The 27,667-nt window shown below is 43.6% G+C and overlaps 1 protein-coding gene and 1 long non-coding RNA gene across 6 annotated transcripts in view; both read right to left on the bottom strand.

Moving 5' to 3' along the window:
- Nucleotides 1-14,067, bottom strand: part of LOC127004144 (guanine nucleotide-binding protein G(q) subunit alpha) — a 36,826-nt gene extending 22,759 nt beyond the window's left edge. For 2 of the 5 annotated variants that reach the window (XM_050871567.1, XM_050871568.1), the window contains exon 1: nt 13,327-14,067. In XM_050871567.1, coding sequence (XP_050727524.1) covers nt 13,327-13,444 — 118 coding nt within the window. In that variant the 5' untranslated portion in view covers nt 13,445-14,067. The remainder of the gene's footprint in view (nt 1-13,326) is intronic. The other 3 variants (XM_050871569.1, XM_050871570.1, XM_050871566.1) reach the window with 2 other exon arrangements.
- Nucleotides 14,068-20,267: 6,200 nt separating this feature from the next.
- Nucleotides 20,268-21,516, bottom strand: LOC127004307 (uncharacterized). Its single transcript, XR_007757748.1, has 2 exons — nt 21,067-21,516; nt 20,268-20,949 (listed from the first exon to the last, which is right to left on the bottom strand). It is a non-coding gene; the product is annotated as an uncharacterized LOC127004307 (long non-coding RNA).
- Nucleotides 21,517-27,667: the final 6,151 nt, after the last annotated feature.

Below are 27,667 nucleotides of genomic sequence, written 5' to 3'. Positions count from 1 at the left end.
ATTAATGGATGTCAGGATACATTAAGTACAAATGAAATGTGATTTGTCAAGAAGCAGATGTTTGTAAGTAGTCTGGGCTGCAGGGACATGTTGGCCAAAGTGTTGATGAAAGGGAAATACTATGTCACACATTGCACTGAGTATGGATGGAAGAGAGCATAAAGTATAAATATATAAAACTTGTTTTGAATTAGATTTGTGCATCAGTAGCTGTGTTCAAAAACAAGTATCAAGACAAGAAATATGAAGAATGAGAAGCTTCAATTGGTGAATGCAAAGTGATACCTGCAGGAAGTTAGGAACCAGAAAATATTTCAGGAAAATCGAAAAGCAATTACAAGTCTGAAGCACACAGAGGTATCAGATGTACATGGAACTACAGCCAAGATACTGCAATAAAAAACTTTCATTGATTCACTGCAAGTGACATTCAATGTAGCTTGCAGGGAAGAGAAAATACTAGGTGACTGGACAAGACCAAACATTCCAAGAAAATGAGGTGACATAAAAGTGAAATCACAAAGAAGTTTGTTGGGTGCTGTAGATTACAAAGACCAGTTAATGAGGAGACCTGCCATATGTAATCTACATTTCCTTCAACATACTCACTGGGATAACAAAGAAACTGCTGGTAAAAGAGCTGCAAGTGTCAGTTACATTTAATTAATGGAGTCATAGAAAACATGGATAAATGGAGAAACACAAGAATGAGCTATGCAGGCAAGGAAAAACAATGAGCGAGGAATTAAACATATTGTAATAACTATTCCAACATTAATGTAGCTCTGCATCATGACAGTGGGATGAATCATTGGCTGAGGATCCAAACAACTGAGACAGGCAATACGAGTGGAGCTTGTGATGTGGAGAACAAACCTAACAAATTGTGGTTGTTTGGTTAACTGGAGAATAGCAAAAGGAAAGAAACTATACGCTGCCTTCACGGATTTGGAAAAAGCTTATGAGAGAGTCGATTGGATTGCATTGTGGGATGTTTTAAAGATTTATGATGTGGGAGGAAAACTGCTTAGTGCATTAAAGTCTTTCTATGAGGATGCATCTGCATGTGTCAAAATTACTGGAGAAACAAGTGAACATTTTGAGATGAAAGTGGGCTTAAGACAAGGGTGCATCATGTCACCATGGTTATGCAATATTTATATGGATGGTGTCATTAGAGAAATGAAGGGCAAAGTTGGAGAAGTTGGAGTAAGACTGTTCGATGAGAGAAGGAAGTGGGTACTGAATTTGATACGGTTTGCTGATGACACGGTGCCCATTGCAAAAAATGAAAGTGACCTACAAAATTCAGTCAGTGTTTTTGATAGTGTCCATTATAGGAGAAAGCTGAAAGTAAATGTCAACAAAAGTAAAGTGATGGTTTGTGAGCAAAGTAGAAGTAAGGTTGTAGATTTTGTATGCCCATATGTAGTGGGAATTGAATGTGAAAAAGAATGCAAAATAATTTTGAATGGTGAAGAAATGGAGGAGGTCAATGAGTTTAAGTACCTTGGATCAGTTGTGTAAGTATGGTGGTATGGAGGGAGAGATAAGAGAAAGGGCACTGCAAGGAAGAAGGGTGGTAGGGTCTTTGGACCGAATCATGAATGGCAGAAGTGTGAGTATGGAGGTAAAGAGGAATTGGAGAAATACAATAATAGTACCAACCCTTACATATGCAAGTGAAACGTGGGCCTGGAATGAAAGTCAGAGGTCTAGAGTGCAGGCAGTGGAAATGAGTTATTTGAGGAGTGCTTGTGGTGTGAGTAGAATGGATGGAATGAGTAATGAAAATGTGTACGAGCATTTTGGAATGTGTCACAGGGGTGAAGGGAAGAAGTGTGGAGTGGTGGAAGAAGTGAAGCGACAGACCTTAAAGTGGTTTGGCCACATGGAGCGAATGGAGGAGAGCAAGATGACCAAAAGGGTGTATGTGTGTGAGATAGAGGGAGGGAATGCTAGAGGACGACCTCCAGTGAAATGGAGAGTACGTTGGGAAGAGGGGGGAAAGATCTTTGAGAAACTTTGAGCAGGCAAGGAGGGAGTGTCTGGATAGAGAAAGGTGGAAGCTCTTCTGCCGTGGCCATCCCCTGGTGGGAGCTCCTAGGAGCAGGCGTCGATGAAATGATGATGAGAAAACTGGATATCAATATTTTTTACGATTAGGGAGCCAGCTAATGGACAAAACAGAGATAGAAAAGCCCAATTTAGCACTACTCCCACAACCAGAATACAATAGGACAGGGTCAAATTCAGTTGAAGAAGTGTCTTGATACTCCTCTCTTGAAAAAATACAAGGAGTAGAAAGAAGGAAATACAAATGAAGGAAGACTGTTTCTGAGTTTACAAGCAAGAATGAAGGTACAGGTAAATTCTTGTATTAAGGGTATGAACAGCATGAGGACTTGTGTGAACCAAGGGAGTGGTGGAACCATACAGTTAGGAAGTTCAGAGGAGTAACAATTTGGCAGAATTGAAGGGGGTAGACAGCAAGAATGAGGAGGGGATCCAAGCTGATGAGATGAAAAGCATTTGACTACTCCATCTACAAGAGCTGTGTGAGTGGAACCCCCACACACAAGATGAATACTCCACACAGGGCAGACATGGCCCTTGTATATACTAATTAACTGGGAAAAAAATAAAAATAAGATACAGAATGTCAAACTTTGAGAAAGCTGATTTAGCGCAAGATGAATGAATGTGCATGAGCAATATAGATTTGGTTGATGCAAAAGAAGAATGTCATGAAAAAATGGACAAGGTTTTGGAATACAGTCAAACCTTGGTTTACGAGTGCCTTAGTTAGCGAGTGTTTTGATTTACGAGCAAAGAAAAATCACAAAACATGCCTTGGTTTACAAGCAGTGACTTGGAATATCAGCATCCTGTTTGTACAAGTCTTTGTTTTTTAAATTTGTCGCCACCTCAAGGGTGGGGACACTGGCTATATGGAGGCTGTCGGGGTCAAACATGTACGTCCCTCCGAGGGATGACCACAGACCCTTGCCGGGTGATGGCTCATGAATGGGAGGGGAGGATGCTGATAGACCGACTCGTATCAGCTGACGTCAGCCTAGACAACCAAGTCGGTCTTTCGACGAGGACTGGCGTGTTTTTTTGTACAAGTCGAAGACGTGAACGTAGGTTCCCTTTGTTCGCCGCTAGTCGAGAGTGCTCAAGGAGAAAAATGGGAATAGTCTCAGTTAGGGTTGCCACCTTGAGCTAAAAAATAAGGACCGCAACATCCCATTCTCCAATATAGAATGAATCCATAATTTAAGGAACTGGTGGCAACCCTAAAATTTCTCTGGCCTGCCATGACAGACAGACACTGCTGGTGAAGGCAGGAGGAAGGGGGGAGGGATGTTACGGTGCGTGTTTTACATGTAGTATTTCAGGACAAACCTTGACAAACATAATTTTATGGACTGGTTTTGTGGTTCACCGAAAAATGCACTCACTACAGTTTAAAAGTACTGAATTTTATCTGCTTAACCATTCAGACAGCCAAGTACGGAACAAATGGCATTCCGTATTTTAAGGAAAGGGTGGCAGGTTGGCAACACTAGTCTCAGTCCACTTTATAAACAGGGGTGAAAGTAAGATTACATTCTTGCCGGTACTGTCTTCAAAAGCATACCCCTGCGTACCAGCTGTAGATGGCTGTATATCTCTTCCCGGTACGGCGTACCTCTGTGCATGCAACACTGTCCTCCACTCGTCTCGTCCAGAACCCATGAGAAATGACTTATAAGATGCACTTTTTTCCCCAAAACTGTCCCAGAAAATCACCCTGCATCTTATAAGGTCAAGGGTCAGGTTTGGGTTACTGAAGTTTCAGTGCTCTAGTGGCCCTCAAATTAAACAGCAAACATCTCCGCTAATGTTTACAAGGTGGCGATCGCTTCTACACCAACAATAGCAACTTTTTTAAAGTAACAATGTACAACAGTACAGTACTTACCAGTACTTCATAAAAAATAACACCAGTCACCAGTAACAATGATTATAATTACGATGTAGAAATGACAGTCAATGATCAGAATTACGATGTAGAATGATAATGAAAAAATATGACGTATAACAAACTTTATACCCGTTAACTCTCTGACAACATCGCTGTCTACACCATATTTGTTTACATCTCAAAGCAGGACTCTTTGAGTCTCTCAGAATGACCAGTTCTGATGGGTCACAGCAAATATAAAGGTTTTTAAATGTAAAATATTGGGATTTAATAAGGATCTGAATACATATGAAACTTTAAAAATTACCTGATAGTGGGGAGGGCTACAAATGTCAGGCGTAAACCCTTCCCATGACATTAGTTTAAACCAGTTCATTAATGTATTTTTTTTAAATGCCTGCCCAAATTGAAATGTGTCTTATAAGCCCATGTATCTTATAAGCAGTCAAATACGGTGAATAAAAGAGTGTAGAAAAGGTGAAGGTTATCTTTAGGCTGAGCAGTTCACCCTCCTTCCCCCCTGCTTGGCTCTCTCCACACTTTATCTGCCCTTTGTAGGATTCCAAGTCTCCTTCCTGGTTCCAAAGGAATCTCAGCCACCCTCTCCCTACACACCACTTTCAGGGATTTCATGTTCTACTTTTGTGTTTAAATTGTTTTATTAATGTGCCCATATCTCCTTTCCTAACTTACGAACAACTCTGGTGTTGTACAGTATGACTTCTACTATCCTTCAAGAAAGTTGGAAAACCATGAGAGGCAGCATGAAGGTCATATCCACCTAATTTACAGTTAAGCGAGGAAAAAGAAGTGCAAAACTACTAAAAAAACTGAAAAAATCTACATAACATACAGGGTATGTAGGGCATTGATGCCTCACGTGGGGAGTGTAAGTGCGGGCTGGGGTGATTGTTATTAGGGGAAATTTGGAACAGTGTTTTGTCTTTATCATGGCCCAGCAACCTATGAATTGTGACAGAATGGTCCTCTCCTTGGAGAATTAAATCTTATATGAAAACTGACAACAATCAGACAATGAGGCAAACCATGGGAAAACTAGACCCACCTGCCTCTCACTGAACCCTAACAACGGTCAGACCCAACAATGTAGAAAAATATGAGTCACTTGCAGACAATTTCATGTCTAACCATACACTCAAAACAGTCCGACACAAAAAATAAACAATGACCCATGTGTAAATTTCTTGAGAGTGTCTGTGGTGTAGTGATTTCCATGCTTAGCTACAAATTTGCGAGCCTGGGTTGGGGTGCAGCCCACCCATCTGTCTATTCTCCTTTATGGGCAAGTTATTAAACAGGTACCTGGGGAAACTTGGGGGGTAATGAGTTTTTACCCACCACAAGCTCTACGGCCAATGGGACGGAGATGAGCACTAAAGCCACACACAATTCTAGCATATGCCCCCTCAGAAAAAAATGAAGACAACAAATGGACCCTTAAAATAACACGACTTCAGCATACCTGAGTGGTTGACTTCAGTGACACTATTTATTTCTAAGTATAGTATGATACTTTTCATGTGGACATAGTTTTTTTACCAGCAAACAGCTATGAAAACACTAGAGCAAATTTAGAGCAAAATTTGCAGTGTGTTATGGCTGTTAAGACAATAAGCAAGCACTGAGGTGAAAATCCTCCAGCTGTCTTGACTTCAGGCCATCTCTCAGTCGCTCCAATTTCATTATTCAATCACTTTACATACGAGTGATAAGGACATCAGAATGCTTAACCCTTAAAGCACGAGCTTGTTTTGCCGTGCCTGTCCTCCCACGCAGGCATATTTTGACAAAAACATATCTCACTTCAACCTTGCATACCTTCACTCCTACTTAACCCACGTTACAGAATGAAGTATCATTGTAAAGTACATACCCTTACCTCTCTTTTGACATTAATTTAAAGTCTATATGACCATAGGTAGGGCGAGTACGGAATACTGAATAGGATCACTGAAAACGCATTATTATAGACAGTTTTCCACACCTAGTGGACTTCCCTTCTATGATTTAATAATAAAAAGCATAACTTTTTTATAGTTTATGTGAAACACGCCCCCCCCCAAAAAAAATTTACTTCCAGGCCTTCCTGATGCCCTTGATGGGTACTGATGTCAAAGGGTCCCCATCTTGTGGATGAAATTCACTGGAAGGTGAGAAGAGGTGATATGTCTAGTGGACATCTTCTCAAAGCTAACACAAGGCATACACTGACCAATAATTAGTTCAGGGAGCATGGTTGGATATTGTTTCATAGAAAACGACATGCTTACTCTACTTCACCACAAACAAATTAAATTTGACAGTTCGCCAAGTGAAAAAATGGCTTGTCGACTATTGTCGACACCCGCACTTTAAGGGTTTAGTAAAAGTTAAGCCATCTTCTTCAGCTGAAGGGAATTCCTCACAAACATGTTGGAGACTCCAGACCAAGGAGATTCAGACACAGCCATGTCAACAACAAGCTTGACACTTTCACTAATTATTCTAACTATCTTCTCTAGTGTGTTGACCCTTAGATTTTGGTTGTTGGGAATTAGCGATGGTGCAGAAGAGCAAAATTTCTAATTAGACAAAATTATAAGACCTGACTAGTCTATTTATGACATGTCTATTTCAGGTCGACATTGTTTTCACAGGAAAACATCTACAAAAGAACTGGAGAAAATTCATTGCAAAAACTGCACTGTGTTGCGGCTGTTAGCACCAATAACAAACACTACGGCGTAAATTAGCCTGAACATGATTTGGGAGTCAGTCACTTCATTCGATAGTAACTATAGCCATCTCAACCCCTGGATCCATATATAAACTAACAGTCACTTCAATTTCATCATGCAGCCACTAAATGCATATGAGTGATGAGGACATCAGAATGCTTAGGTAAAAGTTGAGCTTTTCTGTTCAACTGTGGTGCATTGTGTGAAGAGTGGTTGGCAAGACATTCACGGCACTAACAATGTCAACAGCAGGTTTGTCACTTTAACTCTCACTTTTTCCATCTCTCTAATGTTGATGCTTAGCTTTGGGTGGCTGGGTATCAGACATGGTCCAGGATTATGAGAATGTCTAAAATACACAAACAACGGGTGAGGAAACTAAACAGTGACAAAAGAAAGAAAACAGCCAATATAGAACTGGGCACATGACAAATATTTGATGAATGCTCTAAAATATGCAAATGGCAGTATCAAAAAGCATAGAGGAGGTATCATACGAAGATTAAGAGTTGTGGAAAAATTATAGACTGAACTGCAGTGATAAAGGTGAGCAGGAGGATGGTGGTGAGGACCATGGATGAAGAAGAACTTTGAAAGGAAGGAGTAGGGGGTAAAGCACATGATGGCCTAACTTAAAACCTCATAAAAATTGTAGGCAGTCATATTAGTTAACTAGCTTAAATACACACAAAATGCTTGCTGAGCCTGGAAAAAAGCCACCATCGTAATAATTCAAAATAAAGCAACAGGAGAGATCTACCAACCAATTAGTCTTCTCCCCTGACACCCAAATCTTTTACAATGATCACAAACAGAAAAAGTACAACACTAGATTCAAGCCAGCCAAGAGAACAAACTGGGTTTAAAACTTCAGCAGCCATTTAGGCGATCAGGAAGCAGGGCATAGATGAATTGTATATGAAGGCATTGGAAGATGCATAAAGAGACAGCACAGCAACAGTTAAACTTCACAAGAGAAGCAAAATCACTTCAATTAACCCATTGTGTGCATGATTTTTCTCAAACTATCCATTTCCTGTGCATCTTCCAGGTCAAAACTCAACTTTGGCCTGACTGTCCTGACTGGCGCAAGAGATGGTGAGAAGGGGTTGACCTTGATCTACAACTGGAATTATTTTGTGAAGTAGGTCTGGGCTGTATGTGAGTGTATGTCATTCACTTTTGAATGGCTCAACAGGGGGGTGTCGCAGCTTAGTTTAAGATTTCAGATTGGAGACAAAACACTTGAGATTAAAGAAATATGCTTATCTAGGATGAACAATTATAGTGAAAATGCAGCTCATGAAAAATATGTCAGAAAGAGAATCAGAATGAGACAGGGCTATTCTGGTAAACATAGGAATATCATGAATAGCAAACCTGCCACTTTCCTTGAAGAGAAAAGTAACTGGTTCAGAAACTTGGCGCCTCACAAAAGATTTACAGAGATGTAATGTGTATATTATAACATAATGTGAATGTGTGAATGTCTGTGTGTAACGTCCACATCACTTAACTAAAAATGCTTAGTGTAGCACTAAGAGACAGGAAGTGAGCATATGTTTTGGGGAATAGATACGTAATAGTTGAAGGAATTTCAATGACTATTAAGAATACAAAATGGACTTGAGCAGCTCATATCATGCATAAAACTGATAAATGATGAATGACGAAAATAAAAGAGTGGCAGCCCAGAATTTGTAAACGTCAGGATTGATGGAGGACAAGGTGGAGAGATGATATAAAGAATATTTGCTAGAGCAGGATAAGGTATACACACTAACATCAGACAAAAGGAGGCGGCAATGTTGAGAAATGCCTTTCTCCTGCACTTGACGAGTAATTGCTGAAGATGATGGTGATGAATGTAGTACTAAATTAACTTATATCTAAAGCATCATTGTTATACAATTTGCAGTCCATAGATGGCATTTGCCATTCATAGCTTGGAATTCAGAGAAAAAATTATAGCAACATTTACAGAATGATATAGGAAAAGCAGTTTTGCTTTGACTGTACGATTATAATACATTCAAGGTTCTTTAAAAATCCCTCCAATTTGGACAGTGAATGGAACAATAAAACAGACTTGTATGTATACTGCAGCTGATTGGAGTAATACAATATTGTCAAGCAGTCATATTAGAAATCTGAAAGGTGCATATGGCGAAAAACAGTATATTTCTACATGTGCATAATGTTTCTGATTAAGTCAGTAAGACTTTGAAAAACAAGGTATTTATAAATGTGAAATATGTCTTTATACATCGAACAGTAATAGGAATTGTCAAAATAAATAAATGTGTTTGATATGGTTGAAAGAAATAATGAGGCCTGCCAAACACATAGAACATTATTTGAAAAATGATGCAGTGAGGGAGGGCTAGAATAAAAGGAAAGGGGTACAAGACGGCAGTGAGGCCAATGTTGTTGTATGGAGCGGAGACATGGGCATTGAAAAAGGTGCAAGAAAGGAAGCTGGATGTCACAGAGATGAGGATGTTGAGGTGGATGTGCGGGGTGATGAGGGCAGATAGGCTACAAAATGACCGGATTCGAGGTATGGTGAAGGTGGTGGAAGCGTCGGGAAAAGCGCAGGAGAGGAGACTGCAGTGGTTCGGACAAGTGAAGAGAAGAGATGAAGACTACGTGGGAAGGAGTGATGGATATGGAGGTGCAGGGCGGGCGCCGGCGAGGGAGACCCAAGCTGCACTGGAGGGACAGACTGAGGGAGGATTTCAAGGAGGCAGCTGGTGGAAGAGCAAGTGGTGGACCGTAACCATTGGAGACAACTAGTGAGGACATGCCCCTGGCAATAGTATTCATGTGGAACATGTATCCATGTTAATATGTAGCTAAGGGAATAAATATGTAGCATACTAGGTTAGTAGGAACAAAAAATTGCTGTTTGCTAACTGCCCAGGTCTGGACTTAAACCTGGGCTTGCAGATTTGTAGCTAGGCATGCTAGCTCCTGCACCATAGCTGTGTAAAAGTCACTCAGAGTTATCTTTGGTTACTCTCAATCCGAAAGGAAAGGGTGTCCCTCTCCTTAAATCTATGTAATAGCATAACTTATGGATTTGCAACTTCTTGATAAATGATAGTTCTGGATGGTGACATAGCATTCTGAACTGTTGCCTTGCAGATGTTTAATCATATGACTGAAATTATTTGTCAAGCACAGATGAAAATCAATTGCCATGGCCACACCCTAAAAGGGAAGAAGGCCTTGTAAGTAGAAACAGCAAATAAAAGTATGGTATGAAAAAAATAAATATCATAGTTGTCACACTGAATTTCATTCATCATATATAAATAAAGAATTGAAATTTTGCAGCAGAGATTATAACCTAACTATGTTTAAGCTCAAGAGAAAATCATTGTAATCAAGGAAGTCAGCCTCAGCAACCACTATGCTGTGGCTCTGACTATAAAACCCATCACCATGACATGTGAAGGGGACAATAATTACTCGCACACCAGCACTAATGCGCCTATGAGTCATTGTAGTAAGAAGCACAAAATGCTTGCCAGTGCCAAAACGTCATGTTTATCTTTATAGTTGAACCATGTACTCACAAGGCTGGGGAGGTAAGTACATGATGTCCAAGGTGTGTTATGGTGAGCCAGCCAACTCACTAAGTGAAGATGCTGTGACAAGTCCCCGAAGACCACATGGCCACACTGACAGTTCTTCTGACACTTGAAGCATCCCATTCATAAGAATGTCAACCTTTTTATACCTCTCAAAATATACCAGCCCATTAGTTGGTTTACTGATCTACACAGATCTTTTACCATGTTTTTAAGTATGATATTAAAGTAGTAATAAAATTATGAGTGGGAACAACAACTGTTCACACAAGGGGAAAAAAATATTTTGGGGGCAAAATGGTAACATACCTCAGAAAAAATTATGATAATAATAATAATAGTAACAATGGCATTTTGTGTGGCTGGTCAAAAATCATGCAAGTCAATGGAGATAAAAGATATAAAAGGAGCATCTTAGCATTGCTCATTCATCACACCCTCATGATTCTCAAGCAAATAAACATGTGAAATGTAGAGCACATAATGAAAGAGCATCAAATAAAGTAAATAATAAGAATGCCTTTCTCATACTACTATTATGAATTATGTATGAAACACTCAAAAGAAGAACGCAATATCCTTCAATCAACCAGATCTCTGCTATGTATTACTAAGCATTTAATGACTTTCTCAAGCAGCTTTGCTACCTACTGAGAGCTGAGTATTTATTGGTTTTACCAGTACCTCCCATCAAACCTGCTGCTTAATGTAAAGCAGCTTTTGATTAAATTAATTTAACAGTTACTAGTAAATATTAAAACCAATCAACATATCAATGGGGAGTACACATGCAAAAAATACGAGTAGCTGATAGACAAATGTATATCCCCTTGGAGTCTTGAATTTCATAAATACTTTTATACTACAGAAATATTCTGGTAATTATGGCAACAACGAGTGTATAAGAATCAGAGAGCAAACCCCAAGGTAAAGATACAGTCAGGGGTGCATCCATCGGTGTACACCACCTCAATTCTCAGCACTGCCTCTTAGATCTTTGAGTATGTCTAGCACTGATGGGGGATCATGGCCATGCCAGGTGAGAATGGATGGTTGTAAACTCGGTACTCCAAGACATGTCGCCAACTCTGAGATCCAGGCTACCACAGTTTACCTTCCCCAGGTATCCTCAGGTATATACCCATTTACTGACCAACCCTCAAAAGATAATTGACAGCTGGGTGGGCTGTGCACCAACAACCCTGGGCCAAATTCAAACCAAGGGCAATGATCTAGTCAGCCATGACTGATAATTGAATCCCAGGTTTCCAAAAAGGGTGCAAATAGTCTAGAGAATGATAAAATTATGAATCACTGCATCAGTATATTTAAGTCTCCATCATCACATACACAACTGATTTTTCTGCTGTATGTTTGTATGAAACAACTTTAAACTTTTGTAAAATGAACTTGCATACATGATCGTGAACACCCACCCAATTCACTTAATTTTTCTTTATCAATAGAAATAATAAAGTATATACTGAAATATGCAATCACTGAAAATATACTTTCCATTGATTATAAGAACACTAAACTGACATTGCACTTCATGACAGCATCCAATCATCTAATGGAAGTAAATTATGTGTATTTGTGCCTTCAGCTTGCATTAACATACATTTCATTATAATTAAGCTTTTTAAGGCCTACCCCTACATGTTGCTTGACATAAAAAGACAAGAGGCATGGTGTCTAATCATACTTCTGGCTCTATGCATCTACTGAGTTTTGCAGTGTTAAGACTTGAACAACAAGCTCAACTGAGTGCTATTTCCCACCAGCCCACTGAAAAAGTAGTAGTTTATATGACACTATAATAATCAAGGGATAAATTTCTTTAACATTAATAAAATAGAATTCTAGGATGCAGCAGAACCTTATTACATTAACATATTGCAATATATAGAGAAATTTGCAGCACAACTCATGATATCGGTTCTGAAGAAAAATGCTGTCCACACATTAGGAATACGATTTTTCCATAGCTGCTTGAGACACCAATCCTTTATATCGACGCAAGTTTAGGTTCAGCCACGCTTTCTGTAAACTAACTCGAGGCAGCAATGTTAACCCACGGACACGGTGACACCTTAACAGGTAGACTACTGATGCTTGTCAATATTATACAGGAAAATAAGAAAAATTATATTCCAAAACCTGCATTATGCTTTCACTGCACATGTTTCTAGTAATGGAATGTACAGCACAACACCTGCACGCAACCCCTCCTGAGCACCCCTTTCCCCTAGTGCCCCACCCTGATCTGCTCAGCTCCACGCCCACTAGTGCTCAACCTTACATTAAACCAAAGAAATCACCCAAAACCACCACAATGCTTCTAAACTACCATGACTACTCTGCCCCATGAACACTGAGGGGGCATGGCTGGTGACAGTGACAAGCCCATGACAGGGAGGGGGGAGGGGGAGGCAGCCAATGCAATGAAGCCTGTTGATGATGTTAGCAAGTTAGCCTGAGTGCCTCCCAGCGTGCCCCCTTGGCCCTGGTGTGCCCTGAATGTTGGCCTTTGACTGTTTTCCCACCTTGCACCTGTCAAATGGGGTGGACCAAGACACCTCAGAGCTACACGGACTCCACGCATATAAAACTCCATTCTCGTTGCATTTCCTCACTTTAGCGTTTACCTAGCAGGCATGTCTTCCCAATACGTCCACGGGCTGTCATCTGGCCCCCCTTAAAGTGACAGGAGAAGAGAGCAACAGGGACGGTGATCAGCTGAGCCCCAAGACAACATGACACCCACACAAAAACACCACATTTTACCCCATACAGCTGCTCCCTAAGGCCCTATCATGGTGCTGAGGGTACATAAAGGGAGTTGGGGAATGCCCTGACCCTGGGAAATGAAGGCTTAGAGGTCTAGTGAACGCCATGTAAACAAAAAGTGTTGACTGAGGAGGTGGATGTAGCAGACGACCCAAATAGTAACCTTAATTGTATGTCCCTTCACGCCCTCCCTGGACCCTCAATCACCCCAAAGACATCACTGGCAGCTCACCCAATAGCAGTAGTTTGAGTTCTCTTCTGGCATCGCGCTTATCCTTCCGTAATTGTCGCTCTATCTCTTGGTTTATCCGCTTCTGTTCCTTGGCTTCCTCGCTTAGGCAGCACGCCATGTTTGCTGATCAAGTAATATTATCGCGCTAATTTTGACGATTTTCACCACGGTCTCTCTACTAAACTAGGCTCCTTCCTCTTCTCTTTCCCCGCCTTTCTCCACACCAAGGGGAAGCGGCGCGTAATCGGGGAATTTTCTCAATTTTTGGTTATTTCCTCCACACAGGTCCAAGGTAGTAAGCCCAATGGGGTGGGGTTGTGGCTGTTACCAGGGACGGCGAGGCGAGGGCAAGGGCGTTATTTCAAGCCCAGGGGCGACGCTCACTTATATACCGGATCAAGTGCAAACCCTGAGGCCGCTTTTATTTAATTAGTATCGCTTGTGGGGTTTCTCTCCGCCACACAAGGGCTCTGGGGCGAGTAATGGCGTGCGGGGAGGAGCGTTGGCCCTGCGCGGCGCCTCGTGGGAACAGCCATCAGCGCGTCTCACAATTGGAGGGAGAGCTTTAATAGCCTCTAAATTTGCGAGACGTGGCTCTGCCTTGTCTCCGCCGCAGTATTTCGCGGTTTCGGTTGATTTGAGACAGTTTTCGAGGCTAAGTGGCGGTGATATAGGTGCCTGTGGGGAAGATATAGTAGCGAGAATAAGGCGCTCCAGCCATCGACTGTGACTTCCCGGCAGCCTCGAGGACAGCCACGCGAGGCCAGCGATGCGCGTGTTTACTCTCCAGGCTCGGCACGTCACCATTATTCCCCTGACCATAGGCATATAGCGCACATGTGTCCGCTGTTTTAGTTAGGTGATGAATAACGACTCCCTAGTATCGACTCGGACTCAGCGTTGTCAAATTATCGTACTCAGCACATTGCATTTTCGTAGCTTCTGGTCGATAACTATAGGGTGAAAATGAACAACAGTCATCAATATTTAGCATATTTTAACGCTAAATTTTATTTTCTATCGTTATTTCTGTATGTTACGGGATTTTGAGGCATAAAAATGGTAAATGCAATGTTCGGAGTACGACAACCTGGCAACGCTGTTCCCTCCACCCTTGCCAGCGGCCACCTGAGAGTAGCAATGCACCTGTTTACTATCAGGGAAAATTATCAAAAGGCTCTAAGCTTACGGCTAATTTTACTATATTTCATGGTGCATGGGAGTACAGGAGATTACATGATGTCTGATGAATTAATTGCTAAGTACACTGTTGTCAAACGAGCTATTTTGAGGCCCCGAGTGTCAAATTTTATCCATTCGAAACCCTGACTGCTGGGAAATGCTGTTCAATAATGTCCGGCTTTTGAAAACTATGCTTGTGTGGTATATACTGAATGGTTGAAATGTTTATATATTACTTTTTATATTCAATTCTTTTCATCTCGGTAAATGGTGGGCATTCTCTCTCTCTCTCTCTCTCTCTCTCTCTCTCTCTCTCTGGAATGAAGAAAGAGAAAACAGGAAAGAAAGAGAATCATCAGAATGACTTCACACACACACACACACACACACACACACACACACACACACACACATGGTAACAAGCCATTAAAAGATATTCAATGTGTTATTCGTTGTTGTTGTTTTCTATTCGTATGGTCAATGAAAATTTCCAAAGTTTTCTAAGAGGCCTCGTAGCGATAACAGTAAGGTATATGTGGCACTGGGTTACTAAGGGATGCAATAATTAGACAGGAAAGGCAAAAGTTAGAAAGAATGGAAGGAATGAAGGAAATGAGGGAGAACTGATAATGGAGTGAAGGAATGAAGGAACAACGAAGCAAAAAACAAAGATAAAATAAGAAAGTAATAAAAATCAACTGTATGTATAACTTAAGATTTTCCTCCTCCTCCTCCTCTTCCTCCTCCTTCTCCATTTCATCATCACCACCTCACCACCACCACCGCCATCACCACCATCATACTTCTTTTTCTAATAATAATGATAGTAACAGTAGTAGTAGTAGTAGTAGTAGTAGTAGTAGCAGTAGTAGTAGTAGTAAACAGGTAGATATTGTCATTGTTAGTGGTGGGGTTGTTGTTGTCATCATCGTCATCATTATGTCTATGCACGTCAGTAACATGGGGGTCCTTATATCCACCAATTAAGTCAGGACACCTTGAATGAAACACTAGGGCGGTGATGAGCGTAGACAGGTGCCGCGCCAGACGCCGGAGCCCACCCCGCGGAGCTTGGCCTTGAGGAGACCAATGGCAGGGGTGGGCTGGGGGGGCAGGGGCGACGCTGGGGGCGGGGGGTGAGCGGGGGGCTACAGGTGCGTGGGGTCAATGGGGTCTGTCATGGAGGTCTGCCCACTCAGCCTCCATCTATCTAGGCTGGGGTGGGGAAAGACATGAGGAAGGGAGGTCTTTCTGGGGTGCAGCAGGGGTGTGAGTTGTAGAGTAGAGGAGTTTAATGCGTTCTTATCTCCGGCCCAGATTACGTCGATTGTGTATACTTACTTTTATCTCTCTCCGGGCTTAGCTTGGCGGGATAAGTGTACTGGGTATTTGGATAAGGTTACTGATAAGAAACCTGTGGGTACCAAAAACTAGAGTGAGCTTCGTAATAACGGCTTGAACAGTAAACACCAACCTTCAGCTTTTTCTGCTTCTCTCTCTCTCTCTCTCTCTCTCTCTCTCTCTCTCTCTCTCTCTCTCCCTCGTGTGGGGTATATGGAAGGGTGTTGGGGGGTCGCCTGGTGGCCACGTAACACAAGGGTGGAGGGGATGAAGGGGTGGAGGGCGAGGGGGCGCACAAGATGGGCGGAGGGTGCAGAGGTGTGGCATGCGGGGTTCAGGGAAACGTTTACAGAAAAGTTAGATTGTGTAGGTGTGCTAGATACACAAGGAAGTGGAACTGGCACGGAAGTGATAAATGCCAGGAGGAAAGACGTATTTTATTGGTTAAGGAAAATTCTTGACGTGTAGTGGTGGAGATAAGTCAACATTTTACCACTACTAGCTGAGCTGCTGTCTGTACATATACTGGGGGTGAGGGCAGAATATTAGACACAACAAGTATGATTGTGAAATGCTGTTGCTGTGCGCATGAATAACAAAAGGTGTGCAACTGTTGTCCTGTCTTGGACTCCCATGTTCTCAGACGCGTGCAGCCCTCAAAACTATTTCCGAAACCTTCAACGGAAACTAGTCAGGTTTTTATGAATGTTTTCACGTTCATTGTACAGAAACCTCGTACAACTATCACTAGGTGCATAAAATTACCCATGGAAATACCCACAACCTCTATCAAAACCTTATCAAATGTAGGTGTGCACTAAGCCCTGAAATGTTTGAGAATATATGGACCTTGGCTCAGTAATGATGATTTCAAGAGTCCTTTAGCCTAAATCAAGTCTTAGCAGCATCAGTCGAGCATCCGAAATCTGGTGTTCTGCCGGTCATGGAGCTGGGAGGTTGTTCCCCCCAAATAAGTTCACTGATAAAGTTTATCAGCCGAATGCCATCGTTGCCCGGCGTCTCTCCCCGCGTCAGCCTCCTCTCCATCAGACCTTCACTCTCTCGCTGTGTAGCCTACGTGTTGTTCTGAAAGACCGGCAGAGTTTTTTGTGTGGTAATGTTACGTAAACATGATGAAAACTCTCCGTTGACACGTCAGCCACCGTTTCCCGTCCCCGCCAACCCTGAGCTGAGCAGCGCCTCGCCCAAACACCCGCCCCGACCCTCCTCTGCTTGGCGCCCCCGATTTATGGCACCCGTGAGGCACACACACACACATGCACACACCAGCCTTGCACCAGCTCCCTCTTCCTCTTCTTCCTTTTCCTCCATGTGTGTGTGTGTGTGTGTGTGTGTGTGATTAGTTTCTGTATTTTCAAAGTATCTCCCTGTTTGTCTGGTTAGGTCTGCCTGCTTATCTATCTATCAGACTAACCGGTCTCCTCTCTCTCTCTCTCTTTCTCTCTCTCTCTCTCCACCCCACCCACCCAACACACACTTTCTTAACGCTTATACCCTTTAGTAGTGACCTTTCTTGAGTAGCACGAGGAGGAAGGACATCCACGAGACCTTCCCATGCACCTTTACGAAGACAAGCATCACGGGGTAGAGGTAGTCATAGGGAACAGACCTGCACCCACATTTGATAAGGCTTTCGTGGAGGTTGTGGGTATTTCCTCTGGGAGTTTTATGAGCCTAGTGATAATTTGACAAATCCTCTGCACCATGAACCTAAAAAAAAATCTCGTGATAACCCAACTAAGCTTCTTTATGGCCTCTGGATATGGTTGCAATGAGAGTGAAGAACGTCTGAGCATATGGGCGGTGTCTCGTTGCTATTGGTTATACCCGTACGTGGCATCACCTCTAAGCACTTTCTCTTTTTCTCTATTGTCTGGTGAAATGACTTTAGCCCTAGCGAAAACGACCTATGGAATGATCAAAGCTCAGTGTGTTTTTTACCTATCTCGCTGTGACATTCAGGTTCCTTTCTACAACCATTCCTTTACGCTAGAACGTGTGGACCAGGAAACGGAATGGCTGGCTGGCGTGAGGGTAAGAGGGTCTACACGGCACAGTATCTTCTTTACGCTGTTTATATAATCTCTGGCATTTCAGATCTTTAATACGTCTCATTTTTTTCACAGTAAAGGAAGGAGTTCATGGGCAAAATAAAACAAAAAAGCCCGCTAAGCACTACTACTGTTAAAACAAATAGAAATGAGCGGTTCCAAGAGAGATCAATTTCGGATGGGCGGATTTTAACGATACTGTGCAGCGTAAGGCGTCATGAGGATCGGCGGTGGAAGGATAGAGTAAAAAAAAAAAAAAAAAAAAAAAAAAAAAAAAAATCATAGGATCTCGCCTTCACTCATAACTCTCTGTGCCTTTCTCCTTCAACCTAATACATTCACCTAAGTGTGGAGTTCTATATACATGACAGAATGAGTCGCTGGCTGAGGAAAAGTGAGTTTATGTTGTAGGTGAATGCAGGGGATGCTAGGCTATGGATGAGCCCCTAGCATTTCAACTACCAGAGCAATTTTTCCTTCTCCGGATGCCAAACTTGGATTTACTTTAACTTTACGAAACATGTCTATCGCTGGCTGAGGAAATGTGAGTTTATGTTGTAGGTGAATGCAGGGGAGGTTAGGATATGGATGAGTCTCGAGCATTTCAACTACCACAGCAATTTTTCCTTCTCCGGATGCCAAACTTGGATTCACTTTAACTCTACGAAACATATCTATCGCTGGAGGCTTGTCGTGCCTTTCGAGTTCGCGTGTTATGGGAGGAAGGAGAAGTAGTACAGCGGGGCGGGGGAGTTGATAAAGGTGCGAAATTAAATACGAAGAAAAAATGAGTACACGAGACCCGCTGAATTCCTCGGAGTGAGCTGTGTGGGAGTGTGGAAAGTGTCAAAGGTGAACTCCATTGCATAAGACTAACCGACTAACCAAGAAAGTTTGTTCGATGAGATTATTCGATGATCTTGACTTGCTGCTTGTCTCTAGTATTACGGTGATGCTTTTCTTCATCTATACACACACACACACACACACACACACACACACACACATACATACACACAGGTAATCTCTTCTCTCCTCCTCCTCCTCCTCTTCCTCCACCCTATATACCGGGGTTTAGTCAAGATGAATTACTAACACTACTTCTACTACTACTACTACTACTACTACTACTACTACTACTACTACTACTACTACTATTACTACTGCCACTATATACTAATACCACACACAAATACATACTCTCTCTCTCTCTCTCTCTCTCTCTCTCTCTCTCTGGACGTAATCACACCCCCGCATCTCGGCTTCTCGACCCTGACCCGCAGCAGCGCCTCGGGGTAACAAAAGACGGGTGGGCTCAATTAAGACGTAACTTGACCTCTCCTGGCAACGTCCTGAGCCACAACACCAGCAACAGCTAGTGCCACCATAACACCGTCAGTCCATCACCACCATCACCACCACCACTACAACCACACCCACCACCATCACTTACATCACCACCACCACAAAAACAACAGCAACGCGAGAACAGAAGCGAAATCAAAACATAGCAAACACAATAACAATGCCAAGAACAGCCTGAGTATAAGAGAAGAAAGAAGAAGTAAAGAAGAAGAAGAACAACAACAACATCGCCAGAGCAACATCATCACCATCACAACACAGCAAATACAACACTACCAACAAGTCTATAGAGAAGAACCTAAATGCGTGTATTGTAGAGGCAAAGATTCTACTAATACCCGATGCTCCGTACTCTGTGACATCACCAAGAGATTCCAGCGAGCATACACGAAGCCTTATTAATCCATCACATGCCTCCCACACGTACATATAAGGTGGTGGGTAGGGGCGGGAGGTGGGTAGGGGTGCCTCTCTGCCTGCCTCCCGCCTTGCTTGCCTGCCTAACAACCCGCCCGCTTGCCGCCCGCCTGATTGCCTGCCTGACGCCCCTGCATACCTAGAGGCCAGTGGCAGGGCGAGTCAAGGCAGGAGGAGCACGGGGATGGCAATAAGGAGGTGGATGTGTGTCACTGCTGTTGCTTGGCGTGGTGGGTATCTAGTCTCTAAGCTATGACACCCCCCCTTCCCCTCTCTTTTTACCTCGTTTCTTTTTTTCTTTTTTTTCATATATATACACGCTTGAACATCTGGTGAGGGCGTGTGTATGAAGGCGGTGTGCACGACCACGGGTTTATGGTGCACCCTAAATGGCTTGTCTGGGATGTGTGATTTCCTCGGATCAAAACACTCGTATATACTCTCTCTCTCTCTCTCTCTCTCTCTCTCTCTCTCTCTCTCTCTCTCTCTCTCTCACACACACACACACACACACACACACACGTATACTAGTATGAATAGGTTAAAAACAATAAAACGACGAGGTGTATATTGAAGATTAATATTCTGAGTTTCAGGAAAAAGACAATTGAGTTTTAGTTGTTGTATGCCAAGAGTTGATAAAAAAAGACATTTCCCTGCAAGCGGAGACTATAATGTTTCCAAAATGCCACAATGAATCACTGTGTTACGAGAGACGACGGCAGGGCAGATGAGACGGCGCGAGGGCGAGCGAGCAAGCATAACTTACCTGAGAGCAAGTATTTCAAGCAAGCTTATCCCCTCCTTTTATTTAGAGAAAAAAGTGATCCCTTACAAGTCATGCTATAGAGTCACTAAAGTAAAGCGGCCGATGAGTGATACGAATAATGTGCCTCGGTCAAACCTGCTTCAAAACTGTTGTAACTTTCTTTTCTTTTCCATTGTACGTCTGGCAGCATGACGCTCGCGGCGGAGGCTGCTGCATCAGTTAAAGTTTACATATTTGGATGAGTATTGGGAAAACTTTGTGTATCCGGCTGCTTAACTCCTGCTTCTTTCCCTGCACCTTCCCTCACGTGACGCGTATGTAGTCAACACGGTGGTCTTGAACCATTTCCTGCTGATTACTGCAAACTTTGAACATAAACAACATTTTTTTTTTTTTACTACTGGCGCCGAGTTTCACCAGATCACGTGCAGCAGAATGTCAGGTGAAATCAGAGGATCTCATCGACGTTGGCACACACTTGCTGAAAAAAAAACGTCATAATGATTAGCGAATGACCACAGCCTTAAGCCTGGCTATCGCCGGGGCATAGTGTTACTGATGTCAGGGTCTCGTGTGGGGAAGGTAAGTAAACACCTGCCTGGAGATAATTTTCCAAAATAGAACTTGAGCTAGGCGCAGCGGCCGCGGCAGGGCCCTGCTCGGCGCCGTGAGCCCGCCTCGTGTCTGCCCTCATTCCTCCCGCCTCTCACCGCCGCCCCGCCCTCCCGCCACTCTCCTGCTCCTGTTTTACATCCTGTTGCTCGTAAGCTGTTGTCTGGCAGCAGCAGGAAGCCGGGTTTTCGCCGTGGATATGGGCCAGTGCATGGTGCACGCCTTTCTTCGGCCTTACCTGCCGCCAGCGCGCTGCGGCGGCGACGGCGGCGGCGACGCGGGCGAGGAGGGCTGCTGACGCGTTCACTTGTAGGAGTTGGTGATCATGCCTCTTATTGGATGATGACGTCACCACACGGAAACATTTAATCCCTAGCTTGTTGGTCTTGGCAAGTGTGCTCGCTTGTGGATGAATGCGCGAGAGCGTGCGCACGCGGGCCTGTATATGTGTGTGTGTGTGTGTGTAGGAAAGTAGAAGGAAGCCTAAAGTCCATACACACACACACACACACACACACACACACACACACACACACACACACACACACACATTTTTTGCATGCTTGATGAATAGCTTCATTGCACATGTTTTCAGGATTTTCTTGAGTAAACCAATTAATGCATGCCAGCCACACATCGGCACCTCCCTACCCTCGGGATGCACAGACGCCTTCCCCCCCCCTGGCCCCGAGGAGCAGCGTGCCTATCTGTCTGTCGGGCCAAGGGCGTGACTTCCCTACCGACCGCGCCCAGCCATTGCATTCTCCCGGCCAACCCCGCCACTCCTCACCGCCCTTGTAATAACCCGTAGGAGAGGCGATTAAGCTACGCAGGGGAAGTATGTGTGGTAATGTCTCGATCACTCCCTGACTGCCACGACCGCCATGCCTCAGCCTAGCAAATGGCGAACCGGTTTGTAAGAGTTTATACTGTTGTGCAGTCTCGGGGTGTAAGTACACACACACACACACACACACACACACACACACACACACACACACACGTTGACCTATAGAAATATAAAAAAACTATAATGACTGCATAATTTATTGTCTTCAAGCTCATAAACGATTCACCTGGATCAACACATTGCCTAAACATTTCTTTTTTTCTCTTTTTTATTTCATTCACTCGAAATAAAACACGAATATAATAATAAACTCCTCATAAAGTGAACGCAATGCTCTTTCAAGGTCATAATTATACTCCTCTCCCTGTATGGTAAAAACGGTGCTCTCTTTGTATGGTAAAAAAACTCTCACCTCGTCGCCAGCCCGGTCGATCGTGAGGTAAAGTGGGCTAAGTATGCGTTAAGTTCTTTTTTCTCCCCTCCCTCGCTAACTGGTGCGGCTTCTAATGCAGAGCTGTGGCGGGGAGGGGCGGCGGGGTGACGGGGCAGGAGGGGGTGGGGGGGAAGGGGAAAGCGAAGCAATGGTACTGTTCCTGAGAGAGAGAGAGAGAGAGAGAGAGAGAGAGAGAGAGAGAGAGAGAGAGAGAGGGCCTACTCTTTCGCTGCGCGTGGCCTCAGTGCTCATCTCCGCCTCATTGGTCCTTGCTCCTGTGGTGGGTGGGATCCCCTGACCCCGGGACAAAGGGCCAGTTTGACATCCGGGTTACCACAATTTAGCTTCCCCAGGTTTCCCCAGGTTTCCCCAGTTATCCATTTACTGACCGCCTCGAAAAGCAGGAAGAACGGCTGGGTAGGTTGCAAGCCGACTGCCCGGGCTAGGATTCAAACCCGGGCCCGGGGATTCGTAGCTAGGCGCGCAAGCCACTGCACCACGGAGGCGTATGAAGGTGCATGGAGAAATATGTGCATGAGTAGGAAAACAAACTTATATATAGAAAGATAAAAAATGGAACATACTAATGATAAACAAAAACCTGCGGGAGGGGAAATGAATGTAAAAAGCAATAAACAAAGTAGGAAAATATGTCAGAGTAAAAGGAAAGTGTAAGGAGGAGGAGGATGTATAATAGTAGGAATAATGAGGAATATAGGTATGAGGTGTGTGGATGAGGTGGAAGATGATGCAAGATAGTAGGAAAAGGAAGAATGAAGGAGAGGTGGAAGGACAGCAATACGGAAGAGGATGTTACGAAAAGAGGAATAAGGAAGGAAATATAGGAAAGACGTGTATGGACAGTAGTACGGAAGAGGATGTAACGAAGATAGGAATAAAGAGGAGAATATAGGAAAGCCGTGTATGGACAGTGTACGGAAGAGGATGTAACGAAGAAGGGAACAAGGAAGAGTAAACTAGGAAAGAAGCAGAATATAGGAATGACATGTATGACCAGCAGGATGAAGCGGGAAGTATAGAGGAGTAGGAAAAGTGGGCACCGGCGTGACTGTTGAACTGGTTTGCTGGGGAGGTCAAGGCATTCTTCTCGAGACAAGGGTGATGACCTTTGCCGGACCTCTGCGGGGGTGGAGAACAAGGAAGAGGAGGAGGAGGGGAAAGGAAGAACAGGAGGGGAGGGGAGGAAGAACAGGAGAGGGATGAAGAAGAGAAAGGGGAGTAAAGAACATAAAAGGGAGTGGAGAACAAGGGGAGGGATGAAGAACAGGAGATGAGGAAGAACAGGAACAGAAGAAGAAGAACAGGTGAAGTAGGAGCATGTACATAAACCGAAGGAGGAGTAGGGGCAGCAGGGGAAGAAGGATGGACAAGGGAGAGAGAAACTGGATTAAGAGCAGTTGGAGGAGGAGGAGGAGGAGGAGGGGGTGGATGAGGAAGAACAAGAAGGGGGGAAGAACAGGATCATAAACCGAAAGAAGAGCAGGAGCAGAAGCAGGAGGGGAAGAAGGATGGACAGTAGAGGGAGCAGGAAATGGACCAGGAGTTGGAGGAGGTGGAGAAGGAGGAGGAGGAGGAGGAAAGGGAAAAGTAAAAGAAGGAGGACGATGAGCAGGAGCAAGACAGCAAGAGGAGTAACAGCAGGATTAAAAGCAGCAGCAGAAAGGGGCATAAAGGCAAGAGGGCAGGGGGCAGGGGGCAGGGGCGTTCGGGAATCCCTCCCACGCAGGCCGCCGTGACTGGACAGGTGGGCCGCAGCCGGTTTTCCCAACTGTACCATAGCCGGAAGAGACCTTTGGCGTAGGGGGCGAGAGACAAGGGAGAAGGAATGAGTTACAGGTAGAAAAGGTTGATGTAATAGTAGAGAAGGGAAAGGTAGCTGTTACTTGTAGGGTACGGTAGAGTTACTTGAATGAGACGGAGGCAACTCGCAATAACTTTCCCTAAGTATATGACGAGTGATGAAAACTTATGCTGAAACTGAGTAATATAGACGGCATCCTGAAGCTTTCCTTTGTATGGCTCTCATCTCACGATCCATATTTAGTCACCTCATGGTTAGGGATTGTAAAGGGATGATAAAATACGACATTACACTGATGAGAAGCAACAACTGGATATCTGCACTCTACGCTGTTATCAAAATATCTTGAAATCAGGAGTTAAGAATTTTAGCAGTATGTGGCATAAGTGACCTCTTAATTTAATGCAGCGTGTGGCTTTGAGATCAATTACCTGGAGGGAATGAAGGCTACGCGGAGGACAGACGGTGAAAAGGCAACAGGTAAAATTTGCTGACGTGGCATTACATTGAGGGCTTCTTGGTACGTTGCCGCTGCTGCTGCTTCTGTGTGACTGGTACGTTCCCGCAATCTGATCTTTTTTTTTCCTTAATCATAATAAGTTTGTTACTTCATACTGTACTCCCGTATTGCACTGTATTATTTCTTCGTTGGATTTGTTGCGTACTGGACTGTATTGTATTATACTGTATTAATAATCATACTTGCATATAATTTACTTTCTTCGTCCTGCCTCTGCTTCTGTTTAATACTAGAATTGCCACTAACACTGCGAAACTCCTGCATAGAAGTAAGCAAAACATGAGACTTTAATGACAGCGAGACATGTATGCAATTGAATGTTAGAGAAAATAATAAAAGCTCATTAAGAATAACTTTTCTAAAACCACATTATAAATAAAAATAGACGAGTGATGAGAACTTGTGTTGAAACCAATTTATATTCAGGAAACACTTGGATATGAATGGACGAAGAGACTACAAACAGAGAGGCAGCTTGATCGTGAGGTAACACAGAAGACAAGGTTAGAAGAAAACGTATCTATAAATATCTTGTGACGGTAAGGGAGCGGAAGCGACGTTTAATATATCGTAATGACGACTTCCTGAAACCTGACAACTGACACCAACCACTGGGGGAACCAACGACTCATCCCTGTGTGTGTGTGTGTGTGTGTGTGTGTGTGTGTGTGTGTGTGTGTGTACATCTGTATAGCTTAACACGAATTGATAGAGGTGGAAATAAAAGACTGTGGGGGAGATTTTATACACTGGAAGGGGAAGTAATCTAGTAATGGTCCTATTAAAAAAAAAAATAATAATAATAACCCCATGAGTCAGCGTGTGAATGCATGAGTCAGGGGTGTGTGACTCAACGTGTGTGTGTGTATGTGTGTGTGTGTGTGTGTGTGTGTGTGTGTGCCCTTTGGTCCTATACCTTAAAAGTATAAAAAATGGCGGGCCTTCCCAGCGAGCGAAGAGTAATGTCAGGGTTAAACCTTATAACAGGAAATGCCAGCCAGCAGGATATAGTAAGTTAGCGATTTATCTTTCCTTTATCACGGCACTCACGCGCGGCGCCCCCAGACCGCCTGACGCTCCACGCCGCGCCTCTAAACAGTGTAGTAGAGGGTTTGTTGACGGGTCTGTTGGGGCTGCGGTGAGGAGGTCGCGGTTTGGTTACTAAAGGACAAGAAAACGCTGCAGGAGGGGAAATACGCGGAGAGAGAGAGAGAGAGAGAGAGAGAGAGAGAGAGAGAGAGACGATAACACAAACCATGTATAGAGATAGATAACTAGATATAGATAGCAGGTAGATACACACACACACACACACACACACACACACACACAGAGAGAGAGAGAGAGAGAGAGAGAGCACACTTCGATCGTTTTCCCGCCAACACAGTCTGACGTAACGTGTGTGCCAAGAACGATTTGCTGGCCTTGGGAGACGTTTCCGCCTTCCGGGAAAGACAACCCGGACGACCGTGACAGTGTGCTCGACTCCTCCAAAGAACAGCGTGACACAGAACGATTTTTAATTTCTCTCAGCACTGCCCACTACTGTCTAGGAAAAAAAAATATACTTGGTAATTTTTTATTGACAGAAGGAAAAGTTGACAGTCACCAGTATAAAAAAAACTCCCGACTGAACAGGAAAACTTAGTGATATAAAATCTTGTGGGTATTATATTGTTCAGAAGATGAGATAGATGTTGACAAGCTGGAAAGATAGGGAAGCATCATTTACCTATTTAGGCAAGACAGTCAAACAACCGGGAACGAGAAAGCCACACGCATGTAATACTTTTAAAAGGATTCAGGTGGTGGCGACGACTAACAGGAGAGAGTGTACTGGAAGGCGAGGTCGCGTGTGGCAGTGTTGAGAGGGAGACAAGGCTCATGTTATTATAGGTCCGGAGCTTCCTTTATTATTATTTCCCAAGGCCACAGAGAACACTCACCGGATTTTCATGGGTGATCTTCCCCTTACATGGTGCAGAGGCCGTGTAAAACTATCACAAAGGGTATGGACACCTCTCCTCCCGAAATTGACCCCTCTTTCGGCCACCTCTTTGGATTCTTTTTAGGAGCAGCGAGTAGCGGGCTTTTTTTTAATTACTGTTTCCTTTTTTTGTGCCATTGAGCTGTCCCTTTGTTGTAAAAAAAAAAAAAAAACCTAGGATCCCAAAACAGTCCATGAGAATCCCAGCAACTTCTACGACAGGATTTTCAAAGAGGTGAACTGAGGGACAGATACGTTTATGAATACGGACTAAGGACATCGAGAAGGCAGAGGGATAGGAAAATCGAGAGGCAAAACCCAACGAATATAAAACTGAGATAAGGAGAAGACGACTCGGGAGGGAATCTGAAGGCACTGAGCTATAAGGCGACGGGGAAAGACTGAAAAATTTCCCACTTTAAAACAGGAAAACATTGCAGTATGCTGAAGGAAGCCATACGAGAACAAGGCTAAAAAGAGGAGTCTAGACCAATATTAGGACAATCACTGAGATATGGGACCACGAGGTTATGTCAGGTGTGGGTGGGGAAGACAAGAGCGAGTGTCCACAGGTAACAAGGGAAAGCTAATGAATAAAAACCTGTGTGTGATCCGAAAAAAAAAAGTATGTGACGGGGCTTCAGTGCAAGTTATGTAAGGAGATGAGGCGGGAAAAAGCCCCCCATCCCAAAGAAGAGGGAAAACTAAGGGACAAAACCATGGAAATATGTTACGGGGAAAGAAAGGAAGGGGGAAAATAATGTCACGTGACTGCAGATTGCGTCAAAAACAGGTAAATGAGTCGGGGAAAAAAATCATTGTCAAGGGAAGAAGAAGGAGAAAAAAGGAAGGCAGAAAGAAGAGAGACATCATTTCCAGATTCAAGACTTGGTTATCTTTACTGCATGAATGATAACGTCAAATACAGATAGATAACACGGAGAGTGGGGGGGTGGGGGGGTCATCCCTAT

The sequence above is a fragment of the Eriocheir sinensis genome, chromosome 27 (assembly GCF_024679095.1).
Source record: "Eriocheir sinensis breed Jianghai 21 chromosome 27, ASM2467909v1, whole genome shotgun sequence".
In the NCBI taxonomy this organism is placed as follows: domain Eukaryota; kingdom Metazoa; phylum Arthropoda; class Malacostraca; order Decapoda; family Varunidae; genus Eriocheir; species Eriocheir sinensis.
This window is presented reverse-complemented; position numbering and strand designations above follow the sequence as displayed.